This window comes from Chenopodium album, chromosome 8 (assembly GCF_948465745.1).
Source record: "Chenopodium album chromosome 8, dcCheAlbu1.1, whole genome shotgun sequence".
NCBI classification, from domain to species: Eukaryota; Viridiplantae; Streptophyta; class Magnoliopsida; order Caryophyllales; family Amaranthaceae; genus Chenopodium; species Chenopodium album.
Window position 1 is genome coordinate 24,626,790 of NC_137841.1, and position 13,178 is coordinate 24,639,967.

The window sequence follows — 13,178 nt, forward strand, 5'->3', positions numbered from 1 at the left end:
TTACAATACTACAAATAATCCATAAAGTCTTTCCAATCTTTATTTATAGTCAAGTTAAAGAATAATAACTAATTTGAAGAAATATGATTAAAGTGGCATAATTAAGGAAACAAATATTTCATATTTAGAAAGGCTAATATTGTTTTTTTTTTTTTTTTTTTTTTGAAAATTAAATTTATAGTCAAGTTAAAGAATAATAACTAATTTGAAGCAATATAATTAAAGTGGCATAACTAAGGAAACAAATATTTCGTATTTTGAAAGGCTAATATTGTTTTTTTTTATGAAACTTAAATAAAATCGATAGAATTTAGTTTGACGTCAATTATGAAATCAATACAAACATTTAAAAAAAATCAGATGTACAATAAAATATTGTGCACCTATTATAAAAAGCTACCCTGTAATGAATGAAAGTTATTTATGCTTTATTGATAAAAGTTACCCAAAATAGTCTACAAGTTATCCTAAATTCAATTCAAGTAATCGGTTGAATACAAAAGTTTTTGATAAAGATACAAAATAGTGTAAAAATTACTTTTATCGTTTGTTGTACACCTTGACAAATACTGAATGCTGAGCCGAAATGTTGTCTTGGAAAAAAATACATAATCATGAACAAAAATTTAATTTTAATCGGCCTTTCAGTTTCTATACAATGTCTTTTACAATGACCTTTTGTGTTTTCTTGCATTAAAAAAAAAAAAAAAAAAAAAAAAAAAAAAAAAAAAAAAAAAAAAACCTTAACCAATAACCAATCTAAACAAAAAGAATAAAAGTTCAATTGAATTAGACATTTGACGGAAAAAGGATAGATATAAAATGTATTATAACTATTACTCGTGTTTTAAATTGTAATATTCGTATTAACAATGCTAATACTTATGAATGTTTTTTAGAAAAACTAACATTTTGATTTCAAAATCGTGCATTGTTCATGTACTATACTAGATATACAACAATCATGTGCAATAATTTATGTTTTTTTATACATAATAATACTTTTTAACTATAATAGTATGTGTATATAATATAATAATTTTTATAATATAAAAAAGTATATGTCTATAATATAATATTTTATAACACGTGTCCTCCATACCAAGTGTTTTGTTGTTGGTGTAGTGGTGATTGAGACTACACTTGGTAGGGAGGATCTGTGTTCGCTCCCCTGCAACAACAATCGGAAGGGGAGTGGAACCTAATAGCCTAGAACAGATCCTCAAATCTGGATTAGCCCAAAAGGTGAACATGATAGAACACCCAAAACTCAATGCATATATGACGGGAATTAACTTATCCTTTATCTATCTTATACAAAACTCCAAAGTCTAATTTTTTTTTCAAAATATAATAATAACATTTGTAAATTTTTGTTAATATGAAAGATATAAACCTATCAAAATGTATATATAGTTAAATTGTTTAATAACTTATATCGAATGCATAGTTTTATTAAAATTATTTGCATGTAATCATTAAATGTGTTGGATGTTGTGTAGCTATGCAATGTCCAAAACTTTAATTGAGCGACTTTGATTTAGTGATTGTATGGTAAAAAGATATTGACTTCGATCTTGAAACCTAATAGTCTAATAAATTCTAAATAGAAAAATTAAAACAAAAGGAAATGAAAATAGTAAATGGCATTAAATATTGAAATAAACATAACCTTTTAAATCAATTTAGCGAATTCAATAGACAATTTTAAGGCTTTTAAAATTAAGGAAAAATTGCTCCCATTAATCTGAACTTTGCCTCGTCTGCCGAAAATAATCTCAACTTTCGTTTATTATCTATTGCACCCAACTTTGGGGGGTATTAATTTCTATTGCACCCAAATGACCTGCAACCGGTAAATCAGGTAAACATTTCTTATTTTTTTTTTTTGCACACGTGTCAACATGTAATTGGTTGAAAAAAAATAGGAAAACAAAATTAAAAACATAATTAAAAAAAAACCCCAACAGCCACCCTTAGCTTCTCCACCAGCCACCAGCACCACCATCACCACCATCACCAGCACCACCATCACCGGCGCCGACCCCCTCTCCCGCGTATCGTCCCCTCCCTCTCCCGCAACCACCCTCCCCGAAACCCTCCCTCTCCCGCAACCACCCTCCCCGAAACCCTCCCTCTCCCGCAACCACCCTCCCCACCCTCTCCCGCAACCACTCTCCCGCAAAACCACCTAAAACCCATCCCCCACCCTCGAAAACCCTAATCGGACCTCCCTAGCCATCGCTAGGGGTTCAGTCAGGGTTTTTCGAGGGTGGGGGATGGGTTTCCGGGGGTGGGCGGTGGAAATTAATTTTCGGGGTGGGTGATTTTCTGGGGTTTTCGTGGGTGGGGGAAGGGAAGGGGTGGGTTTCGAGGGAGGGGGAGGGGTTTCCGAGGGTGGGCGGTGGTTTCCGGCACCAGGGGAGGGTTTTTTCGGGGGTGGGGGTGTTTTCCGGCGGGGTGGGGGTGGGGGTGGGGGTGTGGTGGCAGCCGCTGGGTATGGGTGGGTTTGTGGGGTTTTTATTTTATTTTTTTTTATTTTTTTGTTTTTTTTTTTTTAAAAAAATTTAAGCCAATCATACGCTGACACGTGGCTAGGTAACCTGCTACATCAGGTTAGATGACCTGTTGGGTGCAACGAAAATTAATACCCCCTAAAGTTGGGTGCAATAGATAATAAACGAAAGTTGGGATTATTTTCGGCGGACGAGGCAAAGTTCAGATTAATGGGAGCAATTTTTTCTAAAATTAAATGGGGGAAAATATATGTAAAAAGAACATTTTTAGATATATAAATGTCCATGCACTATTATAAGAGTTTTGTTAACCATTTTATAATTAAAGTAGGGATAAATCTTAGTAGTATATACTTCGTATATTTTATTTATATAAAATTATCAGTATCCATACCTATATACGAAGTATTTGTGTTGTATACTATATTTAATCAGTTGTTGGTTATATATATGACTATTATATAATATATAGTTTTTGGTACAATGTTTAACTTATGAAAATATATGTTCTGGTAGGTCAAATATAAGGTTATTATTGTGTCTATAGATTTAATGAGTGCGACGGGTAAATAAAACATGTATATATTAGATTGATTGTAGCTACTGATGCGGATGGTATGATAAGAAAATTTTAGTTTTTTCTCAACGGGAGATATAAATAAATTAGTCCACTTCTTATATAGCTATGTGGAGTATTTTTCAATTATTTTTCAATTAATAAAATAACATTATAAAAAATTAAAAGAAATTCAAATAACATAAAATACTATTCAAATAACGTTCCTTTAATTTTTTTTTTATTGACCATTAGTAACCAAGTCCTTTAATAGTAAATGAATTACCTTTGTTTTTATTTTTATTTTTCCTACGGGTTTATTAATTTGATTTATAAATCGTGCATCGCACGGGCACTATGCTAGTAAGTTACTAAGTTTCGACTTAGCTCAGAGTCTATGTCCTCCCTAACCTAATTACTTAATTTACTCCAAATAAATTTTTAAAAAAAAATAATTACAACACAATTGCTAGCCTACTTTATTTCTCCACTTTTTTGAGGCAAATTTGCTGAAAAATTGAACATGTTACTAGTAGTAATGTAGTATCAATTTTGAAGCCTTTAATTCTATTGCTTTATTAATGTTGAGGTATCTTAGTCTATTACTCTATTATGGATGTTTCTACTGTGTCATTCTTCAAAAAATGACACCATAACATGATGATATGTCATGTTATGGTTGGTCTATTTTTTATTTATTTTTAAAAGCCTAAATATACTATACATGTATGTATAATTGTAAATACATGTATTTTTTTAAAAATACGTAATTATAGCTTTTTAAAATCTTATTTTTTTTTCTTATTAAAATCATTTTCGAAAATTAAATTATAATTAAAATTTAAGAAATAAAAAATTCATCATTAACCACTCTCATAATCTTGTATAATCTATTCGCAACGCAGACCAAAATTCCAACCAAAATTCCGTCAAAAATCCCGTCATATTCATTTACAAATTTTGTTTTAGGGTTCAATTGATAATTTTGATTAATGTAAAAATCACATTATTTGATGTTTTTGAGAATGAAAAAAACATTAGGAACTTGTATTATGATGATATAAAATGCAGATCCTTCATTTTTTTTTAAACGATGAATGGATAATGAGGGTTTGCTCTTTGATCCGAAATCTTGTTTTTCAATTTTTGTAATTTGTTTATGGTTAGGTAATCACCTGTATTTAGTTAGGTCATTACCTTAAAAAATTTAGTTTTTATTTTGTAGTTAGATTCTACTTGTACGCTAATCGTATAAAAAAAATAAAAAAAAATTTATGAAATTTTTATCATATAATTTTAGCAAAAAAATGTTTTTGGGATCATTATCTTATTATATTTTGGAAAAAATATTTTTGAAATTTTTATCAAATAAAAAATATTTATGGGATAATTATCTTATTATATTTTAGGAAAAAATATTTTTGAAATCTTGGGCATATAAATTAGTGGCTATAATATTGGGATGTTCCTAATTAGCTTTTATTCACATTTTTTTTTTTTTTTTTGTATTAGCTATATACGGAGTATTATTCTTTATCAAATCCTATGTAATGACCAAAGATAGTTTAAGTCATTACCTAACTCACAAACAAATTCGAGCAAACTTAATTACATTTATAAGATTAAACAGAGGTTGCAGTAGGTAAAAAAAATTCGACCCACTTCATCTTGTACAAACTTGATACTCTTTGTTCTTTGACAAAATTGCACAATTTGAGTCCACATAAATCATATTTTCAAACCATTTAAAGCGGAATTTGTCATTTGCAAATACTTATAAATGAGATTGTTATTGAGATTTTTTTACGAACGAAAACTTAAAATCAAAAGTTGCAAAAAGCAAATGCAAACACACAATTTATTTTCAAATTTTTATCACAATTTTAGTTGGGATTTGCGAATTCATCAACAACTAACATTGAATTTGGGAATAGGGCTAATCTATGACATGATTGATGAACAATGATGAACGATGACGATCGAACACTGATGAACCATGATGATGAACGCAGACCAACAAAGATCGAACAATGATGAACCATATGATCGATGATGATGATGAACGATGATGATAGAACAATGATGAATGATGAAGGATGATGATCGAACAATAATGATGATGAACAATTTTATCACGATGATTTCTAATTATAATTATAAATTGAAAATTAATTTATATTATAAAAATACATTTTTATAATTTATTATTATATATTAAAAAAATACATGTATTAAAAATAATACAAAAAATAATACAATTTTAATACATTGTGGGCATTAAAAATAATTCAAAATGAAAATAAAAATACAAAAAAATAGGCCAATTATATTTTGCCACACCTGCAAATTGTGGTGTCAATTTTAAAGAATGACATTGTAGAATTTTTAATTATTACCAACTCCAAATCAACAGAAAAAAATGCGAGGCTCTTCATGTTTGTTAGTTTTTATGCTTCCTTCTAGAATTCTCCATAAAAATAAAAAGCATTAAAGTTGTTGCATGTTTTCTGGTCTTGTTCATTGAAAACTTGCTCCATTTTAGGAAAAATTGGCATTTACTACTAGCGAAAACACCCCGTGTCACATTTGCTACCCGTTTAATTTTTTTTTTTTATTTTGCTACCATCTAAAATCACATAATTTAAATTTCACTACCACTTAACGGAATTCGTTAAGGTTCCGTTGAGTTTATTAAAAAAAAAATTAAAATAAAAAAAAAAAATAAAACAAAGTAACCCCTTCCCACCTCACTGCCACGGTGCCACCCCCTCCCCCCTCCCCTCTCCACCTGCCAGCGACGGTGCCGGCGCGACCCCCACCCCCTCCCCCTTGCCGGCGCGCTTTCCCCCACCCTACGCAGCGCAGCCAACCTCCCCTTTCCATTTCTTGTTGCCCCCCGACCCCCAACCCAAATCGAAAACCACCTTTTTTTCCCCTCCCTCCACCGGAATCGGCCTCCTCCTTGTTCTCTCCACCGAATTCAACCCCCCGAAATCGAAATTGAAATCGAAACCCTAAAATTCGAAATCGAATTCAAAATCCTAAACCACCATCCCCAAACCATCAAAATCGAAATCGAAACCCTAAAATTCGTTTAGGGTGGTTTGGGGTTGGTGGTTTAGGATTAGGGATGTCGAAAGGGTGAGGGAAGGGGAGGGGGTCGATTTCGGTGGGGGAATAGGGAGGGGGGCGATTTGCGGTGGGGGAAAGGGAAAGGGGGTGGTTTCCGGTTCGGGGTGGGGGGTCGGGACAGCAGGAACGGGAAAAGGGAGGGGTGGGTCGCGCCGGCAAGGGGGTTGGGGTCGCGCCGGCACGGGGGAGGGATGGCAGTGAAGTGGAGGGCTAGCTGCAAGGTGGTTGAACGGTGGCTTAAACCCAACTAACGGAAACTGTAACGGTAAAGTCTTTTGGTAGTGAAATATATATTTTAGGGTTTTGTTTGGTAGCAAAATAATTTTTTTTTTTTTAAACAGGTAGCAAATGTGACACGGGGTGTTTTCGCTGGTAGTAAATATCAATTTTTCCTCCAATTTATTTAGTGGTGCGATATTTCATTATTCCCTCTGTCCCCTTTTGATAGTCCCTAATGGGAATTTTTCACGGGAATTAATAAACACAAATAAGAATAGTTAAAGTACATTGAAAAAGTAAATTAACTTTGGGTATACAAAAAAGTTTAGGGTGAAAGTAATAAAAGTACATTAGAAAACAAAATTTACCTAGGAAAGTTAAATTTGCACAAATATTGTTATAAATGGGAGGGAATTTTGGTACGGAGTAAAAAATTAATATTAATGGTTGTTGAAAAAGCAAATGGGGTGAACATTTTGGGACTAAAATTTGTTCATAAGGGACTATCAAAAGGGAACGGAGGGAGTATTTGCTAATTTTGTTACAACACTTTTTTTTGCAGGTGTTTAAAGATTACAAGGGTACAAGCCAAACCATTAATATAATTATACTTTTAAATTTCTACTAGTTTGTATCCTACGGAGTATTTATTTTTTTTTTTTTCATGTTGACTTATGATGTAATTATACTTGTAAATTATACAATATTGATGTTAATTTCTTTAATTTATAATTTTTCCCCCTAATTTTAATAGAGCGAAAATAAAAATTTTAAAAATCAAATGAAATTTTGTAAATAATTTTTTTAAAAAAATAAATAAAAAGATGAAACAGACCCGTTATTTAAAAGAACGGGTCTCTTTGATACAACTAAACAAATCCCACATTTCAAGTGATGGGTCTGTTTCCCTTCAATTAATGTTTATTTGTTACTTAATTTAACAGACCGCCTATCTTCAAGAACGGGTCTTTTTGTCTTTACAAACAGACCACATGTAATCAGGGGGTCTCTTTATCAAAGAGACCTCTGAGCTAGAGACCCGTCAAAAGGCGGTTTGTTAGGCATATTTAGACGGATCTCTTTGACTATTTTTGTAGTAGTATATAGCTACTCAAGACAAACAATCTCACACATCTAATTATAGATGTGCACTCTTTCGCACTTGACCTCACACATGCTCTCGGAGTCCCGACTCACTAACCTTTTAGTTACCCAATTACAAACACTCTTGCTTTTACCCTTCAAAGTGTATTCTCCCAAAAATATTTCTATTATTGCTATAAACTTAAACTCAAACTAAGATTTCAGTTATGTTAAATAGCGCTTGGAGATGAGCTATTGGTAACCTAGAACTCTAGAAGATCATACTTGTATCTTATAACAAAAGATATTTTCTTTAGTGCAGAACCACACAATAGAAATTAACTAATAATATATGAATAATTCAGCTTTTCAAAATAGCACAAATATACTAGTATTAGAAGTAATAATATAAAATATACTCTTGTTATTCAACTCACCACTAGTTAGTGAGCAAGTAATAAAATATATAATTCTGAATATATCTTAAACATCAAATCTACTAAAAATGATACAACTCAATTACAATTCATATATGACATGAAAATATAGCTAAAAATAAGGAAATTGTGTGTAGAGACAATATGTGGTACAAGGGATTGTGCTTATTATGACTATATAACCTGTAAGTAGTGAGTAGTCATTTGTGAATAATAAGTTTGGTCCGACCAAATCCCTGGTTTTGCAAGAAGCGCTCCCCTAAGCCAAGATGAGCCATATACAGCCACACAAATGTAATGAGTTCCCCACCTTTGCTCAATTGTGCAATATGACTTCTTGGCGAGCAACGGACAGCAGCATAACAAAGCAGCTCCACCCAAACCTTGCTGGTTATCTTCCATTGCTCTTCTTCTCCAAACAATTGCAGTTGCTTAGCTAGACGACATGCATCAAAGAGGACTGATTTACTTTTATCACCCTTGGCAACAATAGGCTCAACATCTGCTTTTACTCCAAGCACCTGTTGACTAAACTTCTTGAAAATTTCAGCTTCTTGGACTTGTGAAGGATTTTCACCTGATTGGCAACAACACTTCTTAGCCTTCCACCACCACTCTACAAACCAGCTGATACTCAATTTCTCATAATTCATGAACTTCAAGGCTTCAGCACAAGTGTCTTCAAACCGAGTATCCAACATACCAACCACAGAAGAAAGAAGCTTTTGCTGCGACATTACAAGATACAACATGTAATCTGAGAGTGACTTGCTGATGAGTTTATAATCTTTGGTCTCTTGACTTTGGTTGTTGCTGCTAGCAGTCCAGGAGCAGATATCGGTTGCAAGGTGCCAAATCAACAGACTTTCGTCATAATCAATATCCACAGTCCATGGACTTAAGCACTCGGAGGCAAGGAAATAGTCATCTTGCAAAACCAAATTACCTCTAGCAGAAAATACATCCTTCGCCACCACTATATCAGAAGCTAGTACTGCTTTCTGATGTAGCTCCTTCATGACAAAATCAATAAGCTTCTCTTCATCCTTACATCCTTCAACATAGACAAATCCATAAAGAGAATCACGAATGTGCTTTATACCAACAATACACTTAGAGTCGAGCAAAGAAGGGGGATTCCTGAAGCAGCGTTTTAACAGGTTGTATTTGGAGATGGATTGTGACCATCTTTGGGAGCTAGGTTGCCTTACACATTTCGACCACCTTGAGAACGGCATAAGAAATTCATGGTATCTGTTTATTTTTACACCGTGTGTGATAATAATCCACCAATCTGACAATACAAACATAACACCAGCACATATATCCAATGCTACAGCCCCAACAAGCAAGGTCAACGTTATTATAGCATCAGACACATGGTGTTTGATGTCCCATCTGAAAGAGAACATCAATAAGGATGCAATAACCAATAAAAAGCATAAAACGCGAACAAATGCACGTTTCTTTAGCAACAAAAATGACTTGGTATAAAAGATATCATAGATTAAGTTGAGCTCAATCTGCATGATTTCAAAAGCTTCTTTTAAAGACCTTTTCAAAAAAAAGTTTCGACTTCGTTCACGATCCTTTAAGCTCAAAAACCCATCAGCGAGAAGGGGTTTGGACATTTCATAGAATTCGTGAGCTTCTCTTACTATCTTCACAAAATAATTTGGATCTGTTTCCTCAGAAGTGCCCGTGTTATTACCACCATTATTGCTTTCACCATTCTCGTCTAGACCTCCATCTCCCTGCGATTTTCGGTCCAAATTTTCTGATTGACCATGTTCAACATCAAATTCAGAAGGAATATGAGCACATTTAGCAGAAAAATACTCTTCCATTAGCCTAGCATAGTTAGGCCCAGGTTCAGGTGTGGTCCTAAGGGAGTCCCTAAAATTGTCACTGCTAGCGTAAAACAAAGCACAAGTGCGTTCATAATATTTGGTAAATCCAACTACAAACATGAGAATCGTGGGTATCCACAAAGAATTATGTCGCAATGATCTTACAAACACATAAATAGTCACGAGTACCTGGGTAGCCAACTGAAGAGCGTGCCTGCGCCACAGCTCATTATCCTCCATTGCCAGAGCAGTAATTGTGTCTGGACCACCAAGGTGCAGTAGAAGAAATGGTGCCCAAAATGCTTGTAGCTCCTTCTGAGCTGAATGATTTCTGTTGCTGGATATTAACCCAATGATATACACAGCAACTACATCTGCTGACAAATACAGAACCCAAATAAAGAGCATAAGATAGCTGTTTGAGCTGCGTTTTCTTCTAGGTGCAAGAAATGTAAGCAAAGCCTGGATAACGAGACTCGTGAGAATGAGGCAGCGAATTTGCCCCTTTTCCCATAGATGTTTCACCTCAGCAGCACTTACGTTTTTTATTGAATTTAAACATTCCATTGTTATGATATTTTATTTACACGTTTATTGTACCCAAATTTTAGATTACTATAAGAGATAAGTTGTTTCTGAGCATGAGCTATAATGAATAATTCATTACTTATTAAAATGATAACACATAAAAATGAAACATAAAAAAGGTATTACCTACTCACTTGGATGTGTCGGAGTGTTACCTACTCAGTCACATTCCCAAGGGAGCTGCTTTACTGAAAAAGCTTAGAGTTCTGAAGGGGTTCATAATTAACCCTGAAACAGCAGATCATTCCTATGATCAATGTAAATTGAAAGAGTTATCAGATCTGGAGAATCTTGAAAAATTGGCTATTCGCGCTAGATTTGTAAATTTCCCAACAAATGAAGATCTAGAGACACTTTGCCATATGCATAAGCTCAGAAAACTGAAAGTAACCTGGGTGATCAACAAAGCCAGCCAATCCCATATCCCTAGTGCTGCAACTGAAAGCAACAGATCTGACTCCTGTACGCTAGCTCTGCCAGCCACCTTGGAGAAGCTAGAGCTCCAGGCTGCCCCTAAGATGATGGCGTTACAACTGTTGGACTTAATTGGTTGTAGAAGTCTCAATTGCCCCGTAAAACTCTGTATCAGAGGAGGTGGTCTTCGGAAGCTTGAACCTTACAAGTATTGCTTCTTAAATGTTAAAATACTTTGTCTTCGATATTTGCCCAAACTGCATATGAAATGGTCTGATTTGCAACAGTCATTTCCAAACTTGAGTCATCTTGAGGTGTATGAATGTCCTAATCTCATCTTCTTCCCATGCGGAAATAATGGTCAGTGGAATAAGTCAGAGCAATCTTGATGGGCTGCTAATTATATCTAAGTTTTTGAAATTGAATTATAGCAAAAGAAGGTAATTAAAGTTGTGTTCTTTATATTTGTTTTGTAAGTTGTAACAGTTTTTTAAAAAATCATATGTTTAACCTAGAAGTTCCATTATAAAACTGTAATTGTATGTGTGTTCAGTCTTTCTTTTCAATCCGGTTTTTCTTTAGTGGGGTTGTTGTTGTTCTTATATTATTATGAGCTAAGACTTTGGAATAAAATAAGAGTGAAAAGGCATCAAATTCTGTCTATATTAGTTAATTAACTTTATATATGAAAAAATCATAGGAGTATGAGTTCTTGTTAGATAAACACCATTCATGAGGAGGGAGAGAGTGACCTTCCATACCTCTCCAACAATGATGAAATTAGACAAACGTCACAAACCCATTCATGAGGAGGGAGAGAGTGACCTTCCCTAACTTTCCCTTCCCTCCCTTTCCCTCCAGATATTCATCTATATATGTTGGATAACAATGATGAAATGAAAGGCTGGAAGGGAGGGGAACGAAAAAGAGGAAAGAGAAGAGATATTGCTGATTACAAAATTTAATTTATTAAAAAAAAGATTAAGAAACAATTTCAGTGACCACATACATGGCCAAAATGAAAATAGCTTTCAGAAACCAGCAACACTAGTTTAGGGAGATACCAAAGGCATGATAAACCCAATGTTCACATAATTCTTAGAATGGATAATGAAGCTGTCAGCGGTATGAAGTTAAACTGCATAATCCAAATATCAAATGACCAATTCAATAGCAATGCAGGTTACATAAAGCATTTTTACTGAAACAAGGTTATAAAATTCTGCATAATCCAATTATCCACAAACCTGCACCTGCACCTGATTCCATGTTCACTGCCACCAACCCGGGGTTCTGACAACAACCCAACCTCCTTAACTTGAAACGCCTCTTCCAGGAGTAGTGATAGACCACTACCAGGTATGGGCTCGTTGGGCCCATACCAGGGGCAAAAATGTAATTTCACGTAAAACTTACCCATATTGTAAAAATGCAGTCTCTCTCCTCTCAATAACAGTATATAAATTATGAATAACAGTAAAAAAAAACCAATAATAACAGTATACAAACCAATAATAACAGTATAGAAATTAATAATAACTGAGCACCGACAAAAAACTACCGGCGTCAATTTCGACCGAACTCAGCGATTTCCAGCATAAAACTCACCGTTTTTAATGGCTAGAGCCATAAGTTTGTGTCTCTTGTTTTTGGGTTATGTTTTTTTTTGTGGTTTCCGGTGATTTTTAATGGAGGTAGTTGCATGTTTTTGGATTTCGACCAAGGTAGTAGCCGGTGGGGTGGGCTTCTTGTTGTCGGAGGTGAAGGTGCGGTGGGCGGAGGTTTGGCCGGCAATGGGAGCTATCCATGGAGGTGGGGAAAAGGGTTTAAGGAAGGAAGAAGATGAAGAGGAAAGGGAAAAAAAAGGAAAAAGAAAAAAAAAATTGTGGTATTGGGTAGTATTACCCATACCATGGTAGTGGGTAATACTTACTCCTCTTCCAGTGCTAATTTGCACAACGAATTCATCAACACTTTCATATTCCTTTGTCTCACCCCACTATCAAATTAATAAAATCATTTATCTAATTATATAGAAAATACATCAAGAAAATTATGAGTATTATTTAGCTGTTAATTAAAGATAACTATGGAGTAAAATTTTGTTCTTAATCCAGGATAATTGAAGGAAAAATATCCTCACATCATCAAACCTAAATAATGATCAAAATGATACAATTTTTTTTGGAATTTAATTTTAACTCAAATTTTATCCACACAATCAGGGCTCTCTTAATTGCAACCATTTTCTTCATCTTCTTAATTTTGAGTTTTTGACTACTGAAAATTAAGTTAATAAAATCATATAAGAATAGTTGAAAACAATAAGTTTGGAATGGAGAGAATGAGCTTAATTAAGTTTGGAAGGGAAAACAATCTAATG

The 13,178-nt window shown here is 34.0% G+C and overlaps 2 protein-coding genes across 2 annotated transcripts; one reads left to right on the plus strand and one right to left on the minus strand.

Annotated features, from left to right (window-relative positions):
* Window positions 1-8,004: 8,004 nt before the first annotated feature.
* LOC145555944 (uncharacterized) lies at window positions 8,005-11,569 on the minus strand. The gene is made up of 2 exons (XM_081617650.1): window positions 10,508-11,569; window positions 8,005-10,170 (listed from the first exon to the last, which is right to left on the minus strand). Exon 2 carries the CDS (start codon window positions 10,031-10,033, stop codon window positions 8,144-8,146), a length of 1,890 nt encoding a protein of 629 aa, XP_081473776.1. The 5' UTR covers window positions 10,034-10,170; window positions 10,508-11,569; the 3' UTR covers window positions 8,005-8,143.
* On the plus strand, window positions 10,081-11,184 carry LOC145642844 (disease resistance RPP13-like protein 4). Its single transcript, XM_081694009.1, has 3 exons — window positions 10,081-10,126; window positions 10,234-10,244; window positions 10,501-11,184. Exons 1-3 carry the CDS (start codon window positions 10,081-10,083, stop codon window positions 11,182-11,184), a joined length of 741 nt encoding a protein of 246 aa, XP_081550135.1.
* Window positions 11,570-13,178: the final 1,609 nt, after the last annotated feature.

Excerpts from the sequence above, each read along its gene's own strand:
- LOC145555944 (XM_081617650.1), bottom strand. The coding sequence starts at position 10,033 with ATGGAGGATAATGAGCTGTGGCGCAGGCACGCTCTTCAGTTGGCTACC.
- LOC145642844 (XM_081694009.1), top strand. The coding sequence starts at position 10,081 with ATGGTGCCCAAAATGCTTGTAGCTCCTTCTGAGCTGAATGATTTCT.